Below are 25,542 nucleotides of genomic sequence, written 5' to 3'. Positions count from 1 at the left end.
TGGGTATTTTCTTTAGACTATTCTCTGTGGATAGTGTATATTACTTTTCTTCAAAAATTTTTATGATACAGTACTTTTAAAATGTACTTATTAATTCTTCCCATTCCTCCTAGTTGCAAGATCTATCTCTTATTCAGGAGAATCCAGTTGATAGGTTTTTGTTTGTTTTTTAAAGGTCAGCTCAGACTAGAAGATTTTACCTGTCACCCAGGACACTATATTTTACTGCTAGGGAACAGTGTCTGGCAGGGTTGATGCTCTGCATACATCAGCTATAGGATGTTCCATATATTTTTCAGATCCTGGTGGCAACACCATAGGTAGTTCATTAGCACTTCTCTCTGTTTAGGAATGAATGGTAGATTTGTGAAGTCGTAGAGTTCCAATTTGTTCTCAACTGATAATTACTATATGGCTTAGGTCGATGTAAAGACAAGTTGTGAAAAACTAGGAAAATTTAAAAGTGACGAAACTTGTTAGATGTACCCCTGCAGTTTCTTGTTCAGATGTTATAAGGACACACAGTAGTTAATACATACTCCCTCCTAATTATGACTCAAAGTGGTTATTACTCCTTGTTATAAATATAGTAAGAGCAGTTTTTGTTAAGTATTTAGTTCTCACTTAGATATGCTGTATGCTTTAGAGTTATTTTTATTACCTCTTCATGTAACAACCAATTTAAGTAGGGAAGTCTAAATTACCCAAGCCCTCATTTCTGTGATTAAGCAAAGCAAAGCACAGTGCAGTTAAATGTTGCCCAGTCAACAGTGGAGTTGGCACTAGCTTTTCTGGTCCTAGAAAATCGCAGCTTCTTCCCTAGGCCAATGAGGGATGCCACCTCTGAATAGTCCCTCCACCTTAATGGGCAGCAGGATAACTTATGTGATGTTTATAGTAAGCGTCTCCATGGTGAAATAAAAGAAACACTTGCCTGACAAGTTGGGAGACTGGGTTCTAGTCTGGCTCTCTGGCCTTCAAAGGATCAAGGCTCAGTGTTTGCATCTGAAAATGAAGTCACGGAATTAAATAATCTATCTGCATATTTCCTTTCAGCTCAAAAATTCTGAGCTCAAATAGCATTTAACATTAATTGAAACTTACATATTTTAACGAACTTACAGTATTGTTCACTTTAACTTGTACTAAATATACTTACTTCACCTATTTAAAACAATTCATCTAAATTAAAAACCATACCTTATGTATTTTTTAAATTTATTTATTGATTTTAGAGAGAGTGGAGGGAGGGAGAGAAAAGAAAACATAAATTTGTTGTTCCGCTTACTTGTGCATTCATTGGTTGATTCTTGTATATGCCCTGACTAGGGATTGAACCCACAGCCTTGGTGTATGGGGATGATGGTCTAACCAACTGAGCTACCCAGCCAGGGCCAAAATCATACCTTATTTAGATGCATTTAATAATCTGATGGGTTTTAGCTGATTTGTAATTTGATTTATTAAAATTATTAAAGTTGCAAATGTAAAGCTAATCCAAAGAAGAGATTACAATTATAGTCCTGCCCTGGCTAGTGTGCCCAGTGGTTAGAGCATCTGCCAGCACACGGAAGAAATCAATGGAAAAAATATCCTAGGATGAGGATTAACAACAACAACAAATATTATAGTCCTTGGTATACCTGCAATATTGTTAAAATACAGTTAGAACTATAACGAAAGGAAACTTTTGCATAATTGTACAAGTATACAGATCAATAATTATGTTGAATAATATTTAAAATATATGCTTTCTGTGAATTCTTAGGAAATGGGTGATAGCAATGATTAAAATATCAAATTATAGTGCCAGACAGATCTTTCTAAATCTTTTAGAGCACTTTATTTTTCATGGGGAGATATATAAGCAATCACATCCCCTTTATATTTAAATATATGTGACAAGGCATTAGTTAAAATATATTTGGCCATAGGAAATTTTCCCAATTTCTTAAGGCTTTTTAATCTAGAGAATTTAAAATTCCACTAGAGCATTTGGGGGCGGGGGCGGGGGGGATCTCAGATAGGGAAAGGGGGATGATTGCTCTATGCCACATGTAGTGATTACAAATTTGCCCTTGATCCCATTGCAGTAAACCAGTTTTCAGGAGTGAAAATAAGCTGTTTGTACTTTATTTTTATCACATCACTTACTTTGCTTTTTTTTCTCAAAAAGAAGTTTCTGTGTCAGGTGCCACACTTTCTTAGGACTCGGCAAAATTTATCTTGCCTTCTTTTCTAGACCTACTTGTGGCGTGCCAGCACAGCCAAGGGTTCAGTGAGCCTGAGGGGGGGGCGGCGGCGAAGGATGTAGAAACGACAGAGAGAATAAGCTGGGTCTAGGTGGATCTTCCTGTGCCTGGCTGAGGCCACAGAAAGAGATCCAGAGGCAAGCTGAGCCTTTATTTTATAGCCAGAGGTAAACAAGTTAGCGGTCACCATAATTACAATGTTCTTGTGAGTTTCACTTGTTTTGGCAGCACTTGCTGCACTTTCAACAGCCCATTAGCTACCCAGATAAGATCTAGGGAGCGTCATAAGGTCAAGCCTAATTATGCTAAGAGGGCTGTGCCCTCTAAGCTGGGACTTATTTGTGGCTTTGCCAACAGGTCAGTCCAAGGCTTAACCCTATAGCTGCTCCCTACACCTAGTAATAAAGGTGATCTTAAAACAACTTTTCTCACCTGGCCAGTGTGGCTCAGTGGTTGAGCATGGACCTATGAAGCAGGAGGTCATGGTTCGATTCCTGGTCAGGGCACACGCCTGGGTTGCAGGCTTGATCCCCAGGGGCGTGCAGGAGGCAGCAATCAATGATTCTCTCTCATCATTGATGTTTCTCTCTCCCTCTCCCTTCCTCTCTGAAATAAAAATATATATACTTAAAAAACACACACAACTTTTCTCAAACCTGAGGATCCACAAAGTCTCAATAAAATTTTTGATTTTGTGTCTTCATTTTTATGATCATCTAAACAATTTTAAGCATATTTTGGATTAGTATAACCACCTGACAACCAAATGTTGCCATAGGATTTCATTATTTGTATCTTAATTTTTTTTTCAGACTTTAGTGATATGAAATTAATAACAGAATTTATTTATTTTTTTATCCTCACCTGAGGATATGTTTATCGATTTGAGAGCGAGAGGGAGAGAGAGAGAAACACAGATGTGAAAGAGAAACATCAATCAGTTGCCTCCTGTACTCATGCTGACCAGGGATCAAACCCACAACCCAGGTATGTGCCCTGACTGGGAATTGAACCCACAACCTTTTGCTGCACAGGATGACCTCCAAACTGCTGAGCCACCCAGCCAGGGCACAGCATTTATCTTTTCTATAATTTTTTTTAAATTAGGATCTTGTTTCCCTGAGAGCCATGAGTGTCAGGAAGTGATTAGGTTGAGAGAGTTGGGTAAAATGGTTTGGGCCCTTTCATTTCCTTTATAAGAAGTGGAGGTGGTATGTCAGCTAGATCATATATGATAACTGCAGGTATGTTTGTTTTTCAGAGGCTGACTTTACAGTCTATACCACTATCTTAAGGGTAGCACCAAGGGTCAGGACTGGTTCAATTCTGTACTCTTTCATTTTGTCTAGCCCTGCAATCTGCACTGTGTCTTCAACATAACCAACTCTACTCCCAATACGACCTCCTTCAGACTGGTGCCCACTCATGCTCTTGAACTGAGGGAAGCATGGGGATGTAGGGAAGGAAGCTGTGGAGAGAGGTCAGCTGTGCCCTGGGGATCCAGTCAATCAAAAAGATTACGCATTATGAGAAATTAGGGTTCTTGTTCTGTCGTGTGCTTTTGCAAGAAAGGGGCGATGTGTATTTTCTTTGTTGCATGTTTTAGGTGTTCATTACTAAGTGTTGGTAGACTCTCAACAGAGAAACCTCAGAGATTATGAATTTTATACTGTTTTTAAGGTCTCCCAGAGAATGCTTATATAGCTCACAGCAGTGTATTCTGCCTTCAGTGGAAATGGAAGGTAGCCCATCATCCTTGCCTGACTAATAACATCATTTCCTCATTGGTGAAATGGGAGCGATAATAATAAAAGTGGATTTCATCCTATGGTCCAGTCTTCTACTTGGATACTTTTTGGTGACTCACCTTCTGTTGATCCCTTGCTTACTTCACAGGGACATTAGGAGATTTAATTAAAGTGTGTGGAATGCCTTAAGAACGATGAAAAGTGCTTTAGTTTCCTAACTCATCTCCTGGCCTGCTGTCTCCAGCATTCAGCTTGCACTCATATTGCCCTTGTAACTACCATCATCCTAATGGAGATCTTATCCTCTGGGGCCAGCCCATGCGTCAGTATTTTCCACTATAGACGTACAGAACAACCTGTGCTTCTACAGATTGCTTACAAAATCTGAAACATGCCCTTCATTGTTCACGCCACCAGAATGCCTCCTTGTAAGAATCCTCTTAATTTGCTGTGGCCCCGCCTAAAGCCCATCTCTTCTGGGAGCCTTCCCAGTCGCCCCAGTATCGGTGCATGCTAGCCAGATGCAGTTCCCCAGAGCACGTGCTTTATGCCTCTTTTCTAACATTTACTGCACTCTGCTTTATATCACGGGCGTCCAGCTAACATATAACAAATATCAGTCCTGCACTGAATGCTCGCCCTGTGCCAAGCACTGTGATGGGGGCTGTTCTCTTTGCTATGGCAAGATGTTCTTTTTTTTGTTTCCCATAATATCTTTCTGTGGACCTAATAGATCCTCAGCAAACATTTGCCACATTGAATTGAAATATATTCATGTGAAATTTGAGGGCTATCCTCCCAAATCTATAATCAAAGCAGCTTTCAAAGAGAATAATAGGCCATGATGCTCGTGAAAACATCTGATTGCTTTTGGCTGGAAGTATGTTTCATGAGTGTGGAACTGAGGGTGGTAGAAGGGAAACTGTTCTTGGTTGCACAGACACCTCTTGGCCATGTGCTTCCTTGCCGATTGCTAACATAGCTCAGAGTTGGCACCTATTTCCCCGTGTGTGGAACAGAATTAAAGTGGTTATCAGAGCAAGAGGTAGTTACATGCACATGCGGCTCTCCTTTTCATCAAGCCTGGGTGGCATTGCTCATCCAGGTAGGCAGCAGTCATACTTGGAAGTCACTAGAACAAGACAAGGAGGGCTAGAACCAGGCTGGAAGAGAGCCCAGCCTTTTTTCTGTGATCACCCTTCTTTACACTGAACAGGGCAGGTGTAGGCCTGACCATTCAAAGCATGTACGTAGCACTGATTCTTTTCACCTGAATTAGTTAAGCAGGTAGCGAAAGTCAAGACTTTTCCTGATTTCTGGGCCTCATCCTCCGGAAATTCTGTTTCTTTGTTATGGGGTGGGGCCACAACATTAGTAACAAAGAAACAGAATTTCTGGAGGATGAGGCCCAGAAATCAGGATTTTAAAAAGATTCCCAGGTGATTCTAATGTGCAGCCAAGGTTGAGAACCACTGGTCTACAGCAAGCATGTCAAACTTGCAACCCACGGGCCGCATCCGGCCAACAACAAATACTAATTAGTGATTACTCATTATTTCAGCCCTTTGTATTCAGCATGTCTCTATCGAAATAAACCTACATTTGTATGAAAATTGAAGCTTTTGTTTTTTGCGGCCCACATAAGCTTAAACCTTGTTTATTTGGCCTGTGTTAGCCTTTGAGTTTGACATGCTTGCTCTACAGTGTGGTCTTCCAAATAAGGAACCCGAGATGTTTCTGTGGGAAGTATTTGTTAGCTATAATAGTATAGTTATCCATGAGACTGAAATGCTTTCTGCAATTCAAGGAGATGGTTTAAAAACGAAACTGCCTTAAAAAGAAACTTAAGTGGATGGTCTCCACATTCAGAAAGTTAACCTAAGAGCCATCATTCATAATTACTCTATAAAAGAATCACCTGCAGTAATTTCCTTACGTATTTTTAGTTTTCTGATTTATAATTGGCTTCTGCCAATTCAGACAGGACATGTTCTTGAAGACAGTCACAACCTGTTGCTGCTGTTTTTATATGCTCAGGAGTCTTACTCTTACTTAAGGGAAAGTTAAAAAATTAAAAATCATGTGTATTCCTATGTGGCGTTGTATTGGGTGCAGAAGAATAACCTAAGATGGCATGTTCACTATCATCTGAGTGCTGGGAGTGCAAAGGTACAGGACAGTTGTAAAAACAAACATGGCTTCAAAATCCATAGCCCAAAAACTTTTGGGAAAACCTGGTCCATGGTTTTTAATAGTTTTCAGCTGTGTTGACTTTGGGACATAATGTGATCTGCCATAAAAGAGGTGTGCCATGATTTCAGAATTATGTATCGGTAGAAATACATTGAATAAATATTCCAGGGCAATTGTTAGCCCTTTGCTAACAACGGCTAACCTCTTCTTCTTTTCTGGTCCTGATTCTACTTCCATTTATCATTTCCTTGCTCCTGCTTTAATATTTGTTTTCTTCGCTGTACGTATCTGTAGTGCCAGTTCCCTCAACTCCTTTGTAGAATAGGCTGGATTAAAACAAGCAAACATATACATGTGAGTTAAGCACTGAGTAAGTGTTGGGCACTGTAGGGGCTGAGGAATGCGGGGAGGAGACAGGATCTGCCCTCAAGGACCTTAAGATCTGGTGCAGAGACATTAGCATAAGAGGTGAGTTTCAAGGTTAAAGTTGGAGTGCTGGGAGAGAACCTAGAGTCAGCATCTTACCCAGATTGCTGGAACAATAAGGACAAGCACTAGGAAAAGATTCTAATTAGAAATGGTGTCAAAGCCCCACCTGCAGGTCCAGGAGAAGTCAGCCAGCAGAGGAAAGGGGTGGAGAGGCAGAGTGGAGTGGGTTGGGTTGGTAAAACTCAGAATAAAAGAAGCAAAAACACATTCGAAGACATGAGACGAGACCAGTGCAGACATGTTGAGTCCAGAGAAGGACAGGTGGGCAGTTCAACACGCCAGAGCCCAGAGTGGGCCCCGGGGGCACACCAAGCTCCAGGCTCAGATTTACTTCTCAGTGTTAGCAGAGCTACAGAAGAGACACTTCCAGCTCTGGGTTTTAGAGAGTCCTCGGTAGGCGTGGTCAAGGCACATCAGAAAGGCTCAGGGCAAGTCTAGAAGCTCTTACTGTGATCCCTGTGAGAGGTGGTTGTTCCAACCAACGCAGTGGCTAACAGTGGTTCTCAACCTTCCTAATGCCGCGACCCTTTAATATAGTTCCTCATGTTGTGGTGACCCCCAATTTCATTGTTACAAATTGAACATAATTAAAGCATAGTGATTAATCACAAAAACAATATGTAATTATATATGTGTTTTCCGATGGTCTTAGGCGACCCCTGTGAAAGGGTCGTTCGACCCCCAAAGGGGTCTCGACCCACAGGTTGAGAACTGCTGGGTTATGAGGAGGAAGAGGAAACCATGGATTAAAGACCTGCGAAAGTGGTGGGATTTAGGCCACTTAGAAATCAAGTACTTATGAGTGAGGCAGGAGTCTTCGATGAAATTTGGGTTCTTTTTTCACATTGTTATGGGTTGGCTCAGCGAGATAGACCACCGACTCAGAATTTAAATTTTAAGAGCCTTTATTAAGCTAGCCAGCTGACCAGAGCCCGCACCTTCCCCCTCTGGGAAGGTTTGCAGCATGTGGCCCCGACCAAGGGTGCAGCAAGATCTTTTATTGCCAACTACACAGTGTTAGAAAAAAAGAAAAAACCAACTACAAAGCGGTTCATTAGCCGTTCCTGGTACTGGCGGGGTAAAAAGTTTACATAAAATTTACGAGCAGGGGCATACCTGGCTGGGGTCAATCATAACACATTGCTTTTCTAGCGAGATAATTAGCAATTTTTCTCTCCCATGGTCCCTGCCCTTGACACAATCAGTAACTTTTTCCAGGCCGCAGTTCCTCCCCCCAACACATTCAGTAAGTTTCTCATGTTTTATTTCCTCCCCCTAGCACAACATGGGCAATTGGGTGAGTTAGAAATCAAGTACTTATGAGTGAGGCAGGAGTCTTCAATGAAATTTGGGTTCTTTTTTCACATGGGCAATTGGGTGAAGTAGTGATAGAAAGGAAGTAGAGAATGCAGACATCTAAACTCTACCTGAGGACATGGACATTGCCAGGTGCTGTGCTTGGCACGAAGTAATTATCCAATCAGTGTGACTCGAATGTCATAATCATAGGCTAAACTGTCTGACTGATCCCAACAGAACTCTCTATGAAGTGCTAATCATAATCAATATTTGGCATTCCCTGAGCAGACCCAGGTTCAAATTGCAGCTCTCCACCTCTGTGACTCTAGACAAGTTTCTTCCCTTTTCTTGGCCTCCATTTCCTCATATAATATCAACCCAGCAGATAAGAAAGATAAAGTGCTTTTGTAGCACTTGATACAGAGTAGGAACTCAGTAAATGGTACTTAGTAAATGAATAAAAGGCATTGTTGTTGGTTCCTACCCTTGAAATGAGCGTAGGAGTTCTCTCTTATTTATCTTTGCATCTTCCTTAGGCTCTATCTGCCTAGTACTGGGCCCAATGAATATTTATTGAACCTATGATAACTGTTTTTATTTCATTTATTTTATTGTTTTCTGCTAACCTGTCAAAGATTGTTAACCCTCCTTAAAAAAAAGATTCTTTTTATGTTTTGTCCTGATATGGTTTATCTTTACATGAAATTTATTTTGTTTGGTCCCTCTTTTTTCACTTATGAATAAATGATGACTCATCTATAATAATAAAAGCATAATATGCTAATTAGACCAAACGTCCTTCCGGATGAAGCCTGGGTCCTGGGTGCCAGAAGGAAGCTGGTGCCGGCAGCCAGGGGAAGCAAGGCCTATTCTTGCACAAAGTTCGTGCATCGGGCCTCTAGTACTTTATAATTTCTGACACTTTCCTATGAAACGTCTTCTTGTCAATCCCCATCTGCCTGCCTACCCCACACAGGACTGTGTTCAACAGGGGGATCTTGATCCTTGTGTGGCTTGACTGTGATAAAAACTACTCTGGCTGCTCAACCTTTGCCAGAATCCTCCCTGGGCGCCAGGATCTCCACTGGAGTCTAAAGCAATCCATGTAGGACTCCGTCAAACAGTTTGGATTTAATCCAAGTGAACCACAGCCACTGGAAACGCATGCAATTTAATCAGAAATATTTGTATACAAACAATGTAAAATCTTGGGCATGACTGGCAAATCAGCAATTCTGTGATAATAAAGAAGAATTTAAAATAGCTCTCACCTGCCTGTGTATTTTAGTTGGAGGAGTCACAATCCGTATTCTATTATTTTACACTAGAGGCCCAGCACACGATTAAACCATGCGGGTTCCCTAGGCCTAGCTGCAATCAGGGCCAGAGTCACTCCTCCACCTCCGTGGCCCCTGTCCCGTGAACCTCCACGCTCACAGCCCCCGCCCCACGAGGCTCCTCCGCCTCAGCTGCCCCCACCTCGTGAAGCTTCACACTAACAGCCCCGCCCCGGGAGGCTCCTCAGCCTCTGCAGCCCCACCTCGCCACGCCATGAGAGCTGGACCGGTCCTTTGGTCATTTGGCCCCACAGCTCCCCTTTCCTCAGCTCCCTAACCTGGTGTTTGGTTGTCCTGCGGTCGTTTTGGATGTTACAAACCCTGGCTTTTTATATATGTAGATGTGACCTTAGTATAAGCATCAGATAGATTTACATTGGTAACATTTATCTTTTCCCATTTTATCCCCTTTTACTAATAGATTAAATAGATAAACATAAAAAAAACTGGAAAAATACATTAAATTGTAATGAAGAAAAAAAGTACTTATTTTGTCCTTCTACCACCCAAAGATACAAGTAACAGTTTAGTATTTCTACTGAAGCTCTACCTATATGTAGATACATACACTCTCAATAAATTTATAATGCTTTAAGTAGTTTTGTATTTGATTTTTCACATGTTATAATAAGGGCATTTTCCTATGTCATTAAGTAGTCTTTGAGAATATAATGTGAGTGTTAGCATAATGTTCCATCATTTATATAAACAGTCCCATATTCTAGAATATTTTGGTCTCTATTCTAAGTAATGCCATAATGAAATCTTTGTGCATAAATAATTTTCACATGTCTCTAAATGTTTCCTTAAGACAGATTCCCAGTGGCACAGTAACATTAACGGACTTTAGATGCATATTGTTAAACTGCTTTTCAGAAAAGTTGGGCAAATTTGCATTTTTTGCCAGTACTGTGCGTAGGAGGACCATCATATCACCACACTCCGTGGTCTTGCTTATCTTTCACAAACCAATCAATAGACCAGCTGGTTTTTTTAAAACTATAATTGACAATATTGTATTAGTTTTAAGTGTCTCCCAAGTGACACTTTCTGTTGGATACCCACAGTGATCACGTCTGTTAGCTTTTAGGACTAAGTTGCCATTTAAATGGACAGCTTTTGTCTGAAGTGTGAAGCTAGATGTGTATTCATGAAAAATTACAAATGGTTAGTTGATGGATTCTGTGTTGAAAGTGTAACCTTAAATATGTTATACATTTTAAATGTTATTACTTAGCACTCTTACACAAAACTGAAAGCATGCATCCCAATCCCTCATGTTTGGGTTTTATTTGACAGCAGTAATTCCAAATAAATATCTTAGTTATTTAATTTTGGGGCATTTGGATAGTATCCCGTTATATTGTATCTTCTGAAAATTACTTTTAAAAATGCATCATACTTCAGGTTTAGTTTGTAGGCATGAGAATGTTATGTATGAAGCCACTGCTCCCTTCATTGATTACTAAGAACATGTAATTTCAACTAGACTGTGATATCTCTTTGGATATAAAATAAAAAGTGCCGTACCCAGGTTGGCTCAGTGGATAGAGCGTCGGCCTGCGAACTGAAAGGTCCCAGGTTCGATTCCGGTCAAGGGCACATGCCCGGGTTGTGGGCTCGATCCACAGTAGGGGATGTGAAAGAGGCAGCCGATCCATGATTCTTCTCTCATCATGGATGTTTCTATATCTCACTCCCTATTCCTTCCTCTCTGAAATCAATAAAAATATATTTTTAAAAAACAAACACACCAATGTAAAATAAATAAATAAATAAATAAATAAAAAGCAATTATTTGCAGGATAGTTTAATCCAGTGGGAAATGGAATCTGGTTCTACATATTATGTGCTCATTTCACTTGCAAACTTCAGCAACAAAAAAAAGAAAATTTTTAATCTTATTGGAATTTCAGATTTATAGTAAATTTTGCTTATTCATTTTAGAACAAAACGTTTGGCTTTTACTCATTCTTAATTAAGGCATAAACTAATTATAGTTGACCCTTGAACAACACAGGTTTGACATGTGTGGAAACACTTATAGTCGGATTTGTTTTCAATAAATGTACAGTTGGCCCTCCTTACCCACAGTTTGCATCCTTGTGTTCCCTGCTGTGGATCCAAAATACTGATTTTATTCATGGTCGGTTGAATCCAAGGGTCAGAGGGTTGACTGTATATGTTGTTCTCTATCATTTTATATGAGGGACTTGAGCATTGAGAATTTTGGTATCTCGGGTTCATGGACCAATGGGAGAACTGTAATTAAGTTTTTGGGGAATCAAAATTTATATGTGGATTTTAAACTCTCTGGGAGTCTGCACCCCCACATTGTTCAAGGGTCAACTATACTTCCTCTCTACTCAGTATAGTTCAGTTTTACAGATGCAAATCAAATACTAGATACTATATAAGCATAGGAGATAAAAGAGAGACCCCCATTCCTCTTTCTCTCTCTGTCTCTCTCTGTCTCTCTTTCACACACACACTCACCACATAGTCAGAGAAAAATCCCCTAATAGATCAGTTAGGTCCTGTATGGCATGTGCTGTGATACACTGTTAAACCTCGTTATATGATATCTTCAATATGAGTGCCCCCCAGCCCCAGTTAACAGGTTGCTTAGATAAAACAAACCTATGCGCCAATAAACTGACCATTCAAAAGTGAATTCCCATGCAAGCATTCCTATTTCCTAAATGCTAATTTCTGTTCCCGCTTAGCATCTCAGCATCCTTTTCTTCAGCTCTGGCCAAATACTGTAGATATTCGTAAATATGAAGTAATATAATGCAAACAGATTGCAAAGTAAAATTGAAGGCTTTTTAAAAAGATGCAGTTTGTCATGAAGTTGATGGAAGTGATATCTGAGAAATGCGGAAACACACAGAAAGCCCCATGAGGATGTGACAGCAAGAGAGAGACACTGGCATGGAAAGTATCAGGATATGTGCCTCCAAAGAGAGTAAGTTGCTTGACAAGTGGTTAATAGAGGACCTTGATAAAAAAAACAACAACACAAAAACAATAAAGTCTTCAGAAATATTTTTTCAATAACATTTTTCAAAGCTGAGGTGTAAAAGCCAAGTGAAGGATATCATATCTTATAATTTTGTCCCCCCGAAATCCAACATTTAATTAATTCTTTGTTCTCACAATCAGGACATATTTATAATTATGACTTATTTTTATTATATTTATCTTATTTTTCTAATTTGAAATCTTAATCAAATCCTTAAAATGTGACTAATTATTTAATGTTTGTCTCTTACTGTGTAACAGACCATCCCCAAAACACTAGTTTCAAACAATAACTATTTTATTCTTGTCTCCCATAATTCTGTGGGTTAGCCAGACTCTGCTAGGTTGGCTGCAACTGAGCCTGCAGTCATGTGAAATGTTGGCTGCATTAGAATGTTCAAGATAATTCACTCACTTTTCTGATACCTTCACAGAGCCGGCCACAGGCTGAGCTCAGTGGGGACCCTGGGGGTGACTGGGAGCGCTTTCTCTCTCTCTCTCTCTCTTTCTCTCTCTCTCTCTCTCTCTCTCTCTTTTCCCCCCCCCCCCCCCCATGTCATTTCGGAGTCTCTCCTTTTCCTTATGGGAGGATATCTAGACTTCCTACATTGCAGCTCAAGGCTCCCCAAAGCACAAAAGCAAAAACTACTTCCAAAGATTTGTGTCCCAAACTGACATAGAGCGTCACTTCTGCCACATTCTATTGGTTGAAGCGAGTCGCAGGCCAGCTCAGGTTCAGTGTGGAAGGGAGCTGCATGAAGATTTGAATATTGGAAGGTAGGGTTCACTGAAAGCCATCCATGGAGACCAGCTAACACACTGTATTAAGTGCATCCATTTAAACAGGCATTTCCAGTATCAATTATCACGGATACTGAGGACCTCCGATAGCTTTAATCACTTTGGTGGGTCATGGACAAAAGCCTAATGAGTTCTGATGTCAATCTCAATAGTCAATCTGCTTTTAACAACCACAGGCCTTCAGTGAAGGCCTTCATTTATAAGCAAAATTAGAACCTCAGTTTGATTAAGAAACTTCACCCTCTTTATTGGTAGTGTTTTTTAAGAACAAGTTTAGGTTCATTTGCCTAAGGATACTCAGCAAATATTGGGGAAATAATTCAAAGTTTGGAGTGTAGTAATTCTGAACATTTATAATTTAGGTTGTGCTTTTACATATAATCTTATTTGTTCTTCATTCCAAATCTCATGCAGTAGGTATTATTCTAGTTTTCAAATAAGAAAACTAATTCATCCTAAGCTTTTAAGTTTTCTACAGTCACACAGCTAGGAAACTTTGGAGTCAGGACTCCAAGTTCAGGGTTACCTATCCCTCTTAGAGTTTTCTTATAAACTTACAAGGATCTAAAACTTAAGTTCAAATAATAGATACAGAGGCAGAGCTGCCTCAAACTGATTGTCAAACTGCAGTGGGAAGGCCAGGGAGGGTTGGGGGGCAGGAGGGAGGGGAGTAAGAGATCAACCGAAGGACTTGTATGCATGCATATAAGCATAACTAATGGACATAAGACACTGGGGGGTAAGGGAGGACAGGGGATTGTCAAGGGCGGGGGGAAAAAAAGGACACATATGTAATACCCTTTGTAATACTTTTAGCAAAAAAAAATAAAATAAAAAAAACTTAAGTTCACTCATATAATCTCTCTGTCTCAGTGTCTATCTCTCCATGTACATGTATGTATGCATCCACATGCATATAAAATATACATTTAAAAAACATTCTTTTTTTTTAATATATTTTATTGATTTTTTACAGAGAGGAAGGGAGAGGGATAGAAAGTTAGAAACATCGATCAGCTGCCTCCTGCACACTTCCTTCTGGGGATGTGCTGCAACCAAGGTACATGCCCTTGACCGGAATCGAACCTGGGACCCTTGAGTCCGCAGGCTGACGCTCTATCCACTGAGCCAAACCGGTTAGGGCTAAAAAACATTCTTAAAGTGCAGCCTTCATTGATAATTAATGAATGCGGCTGATAGTTAATGAATAAAATTCACTCATTCTCTCTCATTACATGGATATGTACGCAGGCACATGTATGTAAAATAAACATTTTTAAAAATTACTTAAAGTACAGCCTTCCTTGATAGTAAATGATCTATAGAAAGTCAATACTATCCCTTTCAGGTTAAAGGATATCACAGAAGTATGGAGGTAATCTGGTCTAATCCCTTCATTTCACAAAATGGGAAATCAGACTCAGAGTGGTTAAGTAACTTGCCAAAGTCACACAGCTATTTAGTGGAAGAGCCAAGAGCTCTGACTCTGAATCTAGTTCTTTCAACTACACAAAGCCACATTAAGAATAGCCTTTCAAATGAAATTGTGTGAGGAATACAGATAATTTATGTGTTTAAAACAGTAATTTGTGATTTGCCAGGAATTAAAACACAAATTTTAAGCATTTAATTGCTAAATACAGTTAAGGACCAGCTGTGCAGTTTGCTCAAAATAGGAGACAGCCCATTGCTAGGAACCCATGGAAGAGAAAATTTCTTCTATAAAAAGCTGAAAACTAACTTCTTATGTGAAGCGTTCTTCATGGAGAAAAAGAAGTTGTAACTGTTGTATTGAATCACTTGGTGTGATGTTTCACTCCCAGGATCCTATGTGAGTAGCAAAATCAAGAAATTTACATGAAATGTTCTCACAGCACTGAGTGTGGAACCCTGTGAGAATGAGGACAGCTGCGACGTGCTGTTTTCTAAATGGAGACGAACATAAAGGTCAGCTCTGCAGGCAGGGCTCTGGCAGCGCTGCTCTCCTCCCAGCTCCGGGGCGTTACTGTGATAGGCAGTGAGCAGTGCTCCCTTTGTCCACTCTTCTTCCTCCTCCCCTCCTCCTCCCTCACACCATTTCTTTTATTAAGGAGAAAACACTTTCAGTTTGTTGACTAAACAGATGACAAATTCAAGAAGCCAGTACAGTCACGAACCACTTAACGACAAAGATATATTCTGAGAAATGTGTCGCTAGGTGATTTTTTTCGTGGGGACATTATCGAGTGCACTTACAGAAACCTAGATGGTAAAGCCTACTACACGCCCAGGCCTATGGTCAAGCCTATTGCTCCTAGCCTACAAGCCTGTATAGTATGTTACTGTACAAAACATTTTGAAATAAAATCAAGCACAAGAGAAAATGATGCAATCAAGAAACACGGTAAACACAAGATGTATGAGGCTGCTGCCAGCTAACACAACGTGTTGTGTCATAGCAAACTTTTTTTGGATAAGTAGAAATAGTAGACTCTAAACTAATGGTTAAAAGTAGGGGATGGCAAATACATAAACCAGAAGCATAGTCATTTATTATCATTATCAAGTATTATGTACTGAAGATAATTGTATGTGCTGTACTTTTATACAACTGGCAGTGTGGTGGGCTTGTTTACAATAGCATCACCACAAACACGTGAATAACGTGTTGTGCTACTATGTTAGGATAGCTATGCCATCACTAGGCAATAGGAATTGTTCACCTCCATTATAACCTTGTGGAATATGTAGTCCATTGTTGACCGAAACGTTGTTATGTGTCACATGACTATAGTACTTTTACCAAAGTCAAAGTGTGTGTGACTCACAGGGCTGGCCAGTCGACATGCTTTTGACTAAAGAGTCAATTAAGCCACAAGACTGATGCCTTCTATTGAGTAGCTCGATGGGATTTCTGGATTTAGTAATCTCCACTGACTGTTCACATCAAGGAGTGCAGGGCAGGGCCCCTCTGAATGCCCTTGTCCAGGAGTGTCACTTCCTGGGTATGTCTCTGCCACCATCTTCATGTTTGTTATCTGGAATTTGGAAATATGTCTAGGTTTCCTCTTCTACTTCCTTAGTCAAATAGGAAAAAAAAAAAGCTTGGGAATGAACCCACTCCTTTCCTCTGAAAGAAGACACAAGCCGCTCATTTGTATCTATCAGTGGCTTTGTTTTGTTTGAGGAACTTGCTGGGTCCCATCATTGTTCTCTGTACTAAAGCGGTTGGATTTATTTCTCTTTATTCAGGCATGGTTATTGATTTTTTGACAATGTTTAATATGAAAAGTTATAGATCTCCATGCAGTAGAGCCATTTGCCATAAATACCTGGGCAAGTGGCCGTGTGGTGATGTATGTGAGGAAGAAATCCTTGTGTCACCATTGTTCAACCACCAGACCAATTCTGTTTGAGAGAAGATATGTCACGTTGAACCTGCACATCATGTACTCAAAAAAGCTTTAAAAAATATTGTGTGGTTTTAAAAATATTTTGGTTATAAATCAAATGTCAGCTTTAAGTGCGGTGTTCATAGAGTAGCCACTCTGCGTGATGTAACCCACAAAAAACAAACAAACAAACAAAAACCAGAAGGGCCCACAGATTTGCACCAGCCTGCACTTTTTTCATAGGAGTCCATTTATTTGGGAGAACTTTTGTAGCACCAGCAAGTCTAGTTAGAAACTTCCATCTGCTGTAGCTCTTCCTGCTTCTGCTTTCTCACCATCTGCACTGATGTCATCTCAGACCAAGCCACCACCTAATTCATTCCACATCCTAGCAACACCCACTGAGCCACCTTCCACCCGTTCTCTACATGGCTGCCAGATTATTCATTTCATGCCTTCTCCTGCATAAAACTCTGGAATGCCTTCCATTTTTAAAAATCAGTTAGGGTTTGACCAGGGAAGGAAAGCAAGGATAAGTGAAATGGATTGAGGGATTTATTATGGGGATTCAAGCTTGCACAGTTGTTAGGGAAGTGAAAATTGTAGCCACATAGAACCTTTATTTCTTTAACTAGGAGCCCAGCGCACGATTTGAAATCGTGTGACGCCACCCTGCCTTGACACCCGAACTTCTCCACGCAGAGCTCTAGCGTGCCTGGCCCAGCCCCCAAACCCTCTGGCCGTCTCTGGCCGCTTCAAGCCCCGCCCTCAGTCCCTTGAGTCTCTTAGGGCTGGTCCCACCTTCTCTGGGCACCACCCTGCTTCCACCCCATCTCGGGAGCAACACAGCAGCTCAGCTCCGTCATGGCGCCAGAGGAGAGAGTGGAAGCCTCCTACCTGCTGCACTGTGCTCCTTCCCCTGGCAAGTGGGCTGCTGGGCACTCAGAGTGCGAGCAATGGGTGGCGAAGGACTGGTGAGGGGGGCGCTATATGCTCTCACCCCTGCCCTTCCCGGCTCGGGATGGTTCTGCTCTTCCGAGCACCTCCCCACTTCCACCCCAGCTAATATGCTAATGATCTGGTTGTTACCCATTACGGCGTATTGACCATTAGCATATTAGCTCTTTATTAGTATAGATACGACCTTTGCTCCTTTCTTTCCTTTTGTTCAAACTGGTTCCATCCAGCACCCTGGCTCACCTGCCTTCTTCTCTCTTGCAGGACCACTGCCTAAAGCATTAAGCCCTCAGGACAATGAGGTTCTGATCAGCATTAAATAATCTTAGGAACAAAATCTCAGGTCTGTTGACCTCAGAGACAGAGTATTGGTCAAAGTAGGGATAACATCTAGTCCTCAGTTGGTTTCAGCTTCAGGCCCAGAAAAGCTGTGAAACCAGACAAACAATGCCATGGCTGACCCCAGCGCCAGATGCACTGATCCTAGGGCCACCCAATCAGTAGAGACCACCACGCTGATTGCGACCCCGACTCCCTAGGCACCATGACTAATGATTTTCCTCTGTATAACCCGTTCCCTGGAAGCCATTGGGGAGCCAGGTCGTGAGCATGAGCTCAACTGAGTCTCCACCTGTGGGCCCTTCCTAAAATAAACCCTGGCTTTCTCTGCTGCAGCCTCCTGTTCATGTCTTACTGGGCTTTGATTCACTCAGGTAACTGGACCCCTTTAGTCTGGCAACAAAACCAATTCACCAAACATCAACTTGCCAATTTGACCTTCGCATTTAAAACTGTAAAGCAGGATCCTTTAACCAGGTCTGGGACTGGATGCAGCAGAGGCAGGGGCGGGAAAAGAGCAGATGTCCATGAATTCCACTCATTCATATGAAAGATATTCAGGAAGTCCTAGCCTCTGAAATGTGAAATGTAATCGACATGGATATTCGACCCAAGTAGAAATAAAAATTGTAAGCATAATTACCAGGATGAAATCTCAGTGAAACTAAGTCACCTCCAGACTATCCACCCACCAACAAATCTCCAACAACTTGGCAAATTTCCATAGTTTATAAAAGTTAATTCATGCACGTATTTTTAAAAATGACAAAGCCTACATATTGTCTCTGGTTTTCAGTTCAGTGCTGTTTTCTGATTCTATTCTTTTTTTGCTCTCTTTTTTTTAATGGTCTATGTTTTTTTTTTAATTCTTTTACTGTTGTAATTAGCTATGTATTTATAGTAGGAAGGAGCAAAGAGAGGCTGACATTATAACCATGGTCATCTGGGCAGCTTCACCAGGAAGCTGCAACTTTATACTCCCCAGGGAACCGGCAGTCCATTCCCTGCAAATCACTGCGGAAAGGGTTAGAACAAAGGGGGAAATGGGTGCGTGAGCAATGAAGTCTGGTGATATAGGGAAGGTGATTGCCTGTTAGTCTAACCTGGGAACAAAGATCATTGGCTAGAGGGGTGAAGCGAATGCAAGCCCACAAAAATTGGGGAATACATAATCCCCAGACAAAGGAGTTCTCTCTCTGTTGTTCCTCTGGCTTTGCTCCTGCTTTCTTGCACTCAGCTATGCTCCCTCCATAGCCATGTGGCCCTAGAAGCCGCATGCAGACCCCACCCGCAAGGGACTGCAGCTGGGAACACAAGCTGGTCTAGCCACATGCTGGACTGGAATGTGCCAATTTTGAATGGAGACTCGGGGCAGTAACTTTAATCCTAGCTCTGATGAAGACATAGCTGGACTTCTTCCATGCTAGGACAGAGGGAGGGGGGCCTTGGAAATGCAGGGGTTTGATTCCATGCAAATAAATATCATTCATTCTCCCATACAAGTCTTAGAAAATTACTTGTGACATCACAAGAAGCCCCTTCCACCGGCAACAGGTGGGGACACAGAGAGCGCCCCACCCATAACAAGTCTACACCCCCTAGAATTAGAAGGGGGTTGGGGGGTGGGATTCACTCCTGTCTGTGCAGTTGTGTTCTGCAGCTCTCGTTGCCCAGTACTGCCCTCCTTGTCTGTGAACTCTCATCTCTAAGGAGGCAGGTCGCTAACAGCTTGGCCTGTGCACTGAGAAGAGCGCCACTCCCAGGCTGGCTGTGGTGGGAAGACAGCTCCCTCGCTGCACAGTGACCGTGAGTTCTATCTTATCCAACTAAAAGACACAGTCCAGCTTAGAGCCTGGTGGCTACGGCTTGTTCTGTACACATTGTGTCTTATCATAGAGCAACAGCTCATCCTGCCCGAGAGCATTTGCAGGAAATTCCCAGAAGAGATGACCTTTCTGAAGGTGTTTTTTTGTGTGTTTTTTCCACAAAGACTCACAGCTTGTGAGCTTAAAACTTACCAACCTTGCTCTTTCAAATTTCTATCAATTGAATATGCAGTTTGGTACTCTTCTAGGAAAAATGATGGTGTATTATCAATTTTTTCAAGTTTCAGCCCCCCAGTGACCCTCTCTAGGAGCACATGTGCAAGAACGTTAGCCAAAAGGAAGGAAAGAGCAAATGAACTCTCATAGAAGAGTGAGTTGATTATTAATTGTACTGTGGTTTCATCAACTGAAGGAACTAGCTATGCAGACTTTGCTCTCAGGAACAGGGAATAGGCAGTATTGAACAGAGAGTTCCTCGACATCATCAATGAAAACTATGCCCTGTGAAGTGACTGGCAGCTACATAGTAGTTCTCTAAACAGATACTGTCCTCTTTCATCCTGATCACTGATAGGGAATTTTTGGACTGGAACCCGGATTCTTTGTCCGCTGAAGTCGAAGAATGAATCCACGGACAGAAGGTGGTATAGCAAAGGTGGAAATTTATTAAAGAAGAGTACAGACTCCCAAGTAGGGAGAGGGAACGGGTCCCACTGAGTTTCCATGGTTTATAAAGTTCCTGTGCCCTGATATCCCTTCTGATTGGTCAATATTCCCTTTCGAATTGGTTTCTATAGTAACTCCTGAGGCTCTCCTCCGTCATTGTCCTCTTATTCCTTCTGGGCTTTCTTCCTTCTTCTTTATTTTGTAAATATAGACCTTTTTTGGCTACTTCCAATTCCCTTGTCTTATGGAAATATACCTGTAGCTGCTCCCTTATCTTATGGAAATGTAACCGCCCCTGGCTTCCATGTGTTATGGAGATGTACCTTCTCCCGGTCTATAGCCCTATTTTTTTTTGCATGGACCCCTATTCTAAAAAGTCCCTAAACCTGCCTATGTTCCCCTAAAATTCCTGTTTCATCACCATGAAAATTATTTAGATATTGGGAGTGTGTCTTGCTGAAGACCATTATCAACCAAAAACAAATGTCCATGCTAGCCCCAAGCTCTAAAGTTCTCTGTTAAATGGTCTCAATCAATCATTTACACATTGTGGGTCAATATGTATCAAACACCTGGGTTTCAGATAATTGCAGTGGCTTGGCAAAGAGCCCCGAGTCCCAGAAGTATAGCAAGTCTATAGGGCTTGGGGTCAGGTGATGGGGTGATGCTTGGACCACTGAATTGGCTGATTCCAATTGGTTAGGTGAGGGCTAGGGTCCAGTTACACAAATTGGGTGAGGGCTAGGGTCTAGTTCAGGGGTGGGCAAACTTTTTGACTCGAGGGCCACAATGGGTTCTTAAACTGGACCAGAGGGCCGGAACAAAAGCATGGATGGAGTGTTTGTGTGAACTAATATAAATTCAAAGTAAACATCATTACATAAAAGGGTAAGGTCTTTTTTTTTTTTTTAGTTTTATTCATTTCAAACGCGCGGATCCGGCCTGCGGCCGTAGTTTGCCCACGGCTGTTCTAGTTACACAAAGATGGGATGCAGTTAGCATTCTTTTGGCCTTAGGTTATCTCCCTGTGCATTCCCATTGGCTGATTTAAGGGTGGGCTGGGTAACTGACACATTCTGTGATTTTTCTTGGAGAAGGGGTCATGTCGGGGACAAGGCTACACAAGATGGAGGGCACAGTACAAAATGGAGTCAGTCCTGCTCTGCCCTTTCATATGCACTGTGCCCATTACAAATTTGTCCTGTACCCATTGCTCCCCCAAATGATCGCCTCTCTAATCAATCACTCCCTCTGAAAAGAAATAACCTAGACACACATAATTGTTCTTTGAACTAGCAAAACAGAGCTACTATTTATCCAATGTGTGCTATGCACTTTTGCATGTCTTTCTGTCTATGGCAGTAGTCAGCAAACCACGGCTCACGAGCCACATGCTGCTCTTTGGCCCCTTGAGTGTGGCTCTTCCACAAAATACCACTTTTTCTTTATGGAATGAAGAGCTAATATGTGATTGAAACTTCATGGCCCATGTGCAGAAGTCGGTTTTCGGCCTGGGCGAGTCTATTTTGAAGAAGTGGCGTTAGAAGAAGTGGGGGTAAGTTTGCTGAGGTCGACCCCTCAGATTGAGGACATTTTTAGCAAAGGCCAGTTTAGGAGTACCCTAATTAAGTTAATAACAATGTACCTACCTATATAGTTTAAGTTTAAAAAATTTGGCTCTCAAAAGAAATTTCAATTGTACTGTTGATATTTGGCTCTGTTGACTAATGAGTTTGCTGACCACTGGTCTATGGTATCTAATTTAATTCTTATGAAAGCCTATGAAATGCGCATTGTTATTCTGATTCACAGATGAGAAAACTGATGCTCAGAAAGTCAGAGAAGGTCCTCAGAAGGATGTGCGGGAAAGTGATTTCAGAATGTCTTCTAAAAGAACAATTTGAGAGCTTCCAAAGGCACTTTCCCGCAGTTCCCAGTCAGTTTTTTCACTGTCCTCTGTTGTGTCTGGTTGGTGCTGTGTGTGGAGGGAACACTGGGTTTGCTCTTGGCCACCACTTTCAGTAGCCCCTGCTTCTTTCAGAGTGAAATCCCTTCGTTTCAGAAAGGTGCTTTTAAATGGAAGTGCTGCAGTTGGGGTTCTTGCTGTTACTGATAGAAACTTGGTGAAAACTTAACTTGTGTTACAAACTAAAGTAAATAGAGGATAAATGAAGAGGTACTTACTCTTTCTAGAGAGAGCAGATTTCAGTTTCAATAAATCATAGGTGCTTTCATTATGACTAGGATTTTTAGCTTTATTTTCAAAGTGTGTTTCTATGTACCACAGATAAAATAAAACATCAAGAGTGAAGAGGTTTGTTTGTTTTTCCATTGTTAAACCTAGGGGTCCCCCCCCTCCTCCTCCCTGAGTTGTCTTTTGGGGAATAATCTGGGAAATCATCAAGGTCAGATATTTTGTCTTTTTCCTCTTTCTAGCTTCAATTTCTGGCACATGGTGGACCTTCAACAAAAGTTTGTTCCTTTGGACAGTAAATGAATAATGGAATCACCAGTAGCCCCAGTATATTTAATTTAGCTGGAAAATGACAAATGAAACAGTTCTGATGCATGATGGCTGGTTTTGATATGTTATTGATTATAAAGGTTTTTTAAATGGAGATTATTGTTGCATTATCCAGGGAAGCATAGCTATGACTAATGAGATAAAATTAAGCAAAAGAAAAATATGAATTGAATATCAAGAAATATTTCCAGTAGATGAGGCTGGGATTTAATCAGGCAGAGGAGTCCCAGTGGAGGTGGTCGGGACATTTACCACCATGCGTGTCACTGAGCGCTGCAGTGAGCTCCGCAATTTACAGGGACAGACCCGGACTGCGGCAGGATGATAAGTGAGATCGTATTTCTAGTTTCACTGATTTCTTTCTTACACGGGTTATACATTCACAGCCTCCCGTCCCCTATGGAAAGAATTTATGTATGTGTTAAATTTTCTGACTATAGTTTCCTTTTTTTCCAGAAAATACTCCTTTTAGAGCATCTCCGGGTACCCTCAGAAATGTCTTCTTTAAGTGGCAAAGTCCAAACTGTTTTGGGACTACTGGAGCCAAGCAAACTGGGCCGCACCCTGACCCATGAGCATTTGACAATGACCTTTGACTGCTGTTACTGCCCACCTCCTCCACCTCACGAAGCTATCTCTAAGGAACCTATTATAATGAAAAATTTGTTTTGGATTCGGAAAAACCCTTATTCCCATAAAGAGAATCTTCGGTTGAATCAGGAGACGGAAGCCATCAAAGAAGAATTGTTGTATTTTAAAGCCAGCGGTGGAGGGGCCATGGTGGAGAACACGACCACAGGGATTTGCCGGGACGTGCAGACTTTGAAGTGGCTCGCAGAGGAGACGGGTGTCCACATCGTAGCAGGCGCTGGGTTTTATGTGGATGCAACTCACTCTTCAGAGACCAGAGCCATGTCCGTGGAGCAGGTAGGAAGCCCTAAGTTCTTTGACAGTATTTGCATAGACATTCCGAATAGCCAGAATTCAGATGTTGGATTATCTCCACATGTCATCTACATTTGGAAATGTCATTGGCTCACAGGTAGCTGAGCATTCTACAGAAATTTGCTAGATAGCAAGGACATCTTCCAATTGAGACCCAAATGAGAAACATTTCATTCCATAAAGAAAAAGTGCTGGGGTTCTTGTCCCAGCATCAAGAAGGGTTCAGGAATCTGGAGAAGGCTGTGCGTAGATTTAATAGGAATCCAGAGACTAATAAAGAGTCCGGAGACGAGATATAATTTTGAAAGGCATTGAGGGTCAGAGGAGCTTAGCTAAAGGAGCTAAGATCCAAGATCCTAAGTCTAAGGTCTTAGGTTCTCCCTGTCCCCGGGACCCCATGCTTTTTATTAACACAATTTGTCCTGAGGCGAGGCAGAGATATACACTTCAAAGGGTCAGGGTTTAGTACAGAGTCCATTGTCAGAATGGGGGAATTAGCCTACACTGTTCAGGTATTTGGCCAGTAGGAGGCAATAATATGTAGATTAAGATGCCTTTTAGCTGTCTGGCAGCCAGCAATCAGTTTAATGTATCCTATTCAGGTTTGGGGAAATGCCTTCAGCCATTCCCAACAGGTGACTACATGTGTGACTCAATCCTGTTCAGTCCCCAAGTCTCATTAACCTTTTGATGAAACTCTTGAAATTATGACATGCTGGAATTGGTCTCCGGCAAAAAAGCATTGAGGAAGGAGATCTTAATGCACTGGTCACTGCAAAGCCCAACGTGTTAATACTTAGATCCGTGTACCTCAGTAGTGGCATCCCGGTCTGTTTGTAAACCTCAGTTTTTCATGATAAGCTTCAGTTATGCAACCTCAATTTTGTTGCTGGGTTTTATAATAACCAGCCATAAAAATTCACTGTAGGGTGAAACTTGGCAGGCAGAGACTTGGCACATTTGGGAATATGTTTCCTTCTCCTTTTATAAAACAGGAGGGGTGGAAGAAAATCCATTCCCCTGTTGTTGCCATAAGCTCTTAAGCAAGAATGAGTATAAGAAACGAAATCTTTCAGGGTCTAAAAGAACAAATAATCAGCAAAACTTTGGGGCATGTGTATGTGCTCTCTTTCTAGACATCCATGTAGGTGTTTATACATACATGTATATATTTATCTATCTTTCATTGCCTGCTTGACAGGCTTAGCATGTCAGTTGCAGTTTTTACAAAGCCTCAGTTAATCTTTAAAATACTTTGTTTTTCAAATCTTTATCTGCATTACTTTCCAATCAAGCCTTTCCCTTTATATATATTTACATTATTTGAAGTCTATCATGGTGTCAACTATAAACAGTCTTCCAACTACTCTCAGCAGTAATTGTAGATCTGACCAAAAAAATGCAATATCAGTATTGCGTGCTGTGAATTTTTTATGGTAAAAGAATGCATAAATAAGGGGGAATTAAAGAATTACTTGATACAGTTGATGTAGATCCAAGAGTAGTCTTTTTATGTCTAAACTAGAGGCCCGGTGCATGAAATTCATGCAGGGGGGTGGGGGTGTCCCTCAGCCCAGCCTGCACCCTCTCCAATCTGGGACCCCTTGGGGGATGTCTGACTGCCGGTTTAGGGATCGGGCTAAACCGGCAGTCGGACATCCCTCTCACAATCTGGCACTGCTGGTTCCCAAATGCTTGCCTGCCTGATTGCCCCTAACTGCTTCTGCCCACCAGCCTGATCACCCCCTAACCACTCCCCTGCCAGCCTTAT

At 41.5% G+C, this 25,542-nt stretch overlaps 1 protein-coding gene across 1 annotated transcript in view; it reads left to right on the top strand.

Moving 5' to 3' along the window:
• PTER (phosphotriesterase related) overlaps positions 1-25,542 on the top strand; it is a 75,322-nt gene that overhangs the window by 19,021 nt on the left and 30,759 nt on the right. Inside the window, exon 2 of the mRNA XM_005880960.2 lies at positions 23,283-23,753. Coding sequence (XP_005881022.1) covers positions 23,322-23,753 — 432 coding nt within the window. The 5' untranslated portion in view covers positions 23,283-23,321. The remainder of the gene's footprint in view (positions 1-23,282; positions 23,754-25,542) is intronic.

Source organism: Myotis brandtii, unplaced genomic scaffold (assembly GCF_000412655.1).
Source record: "Myotis brandtii unplaced genomic scaffold, ASM41265v1 scaffold663, whole genome shotgun sequence".
Taxonomy (NCBI): Eukaryota; Metazoa; Chordata; class Mammalia; order Chiroptera; family Vespertilionidae; genus Myotis; species Myotis brandtii.
The sequence above is the reverse complement of the archived record's forward strand: the minus strand, read 5'-3'. Positions and strand labels throughout refer to the sequence as shown.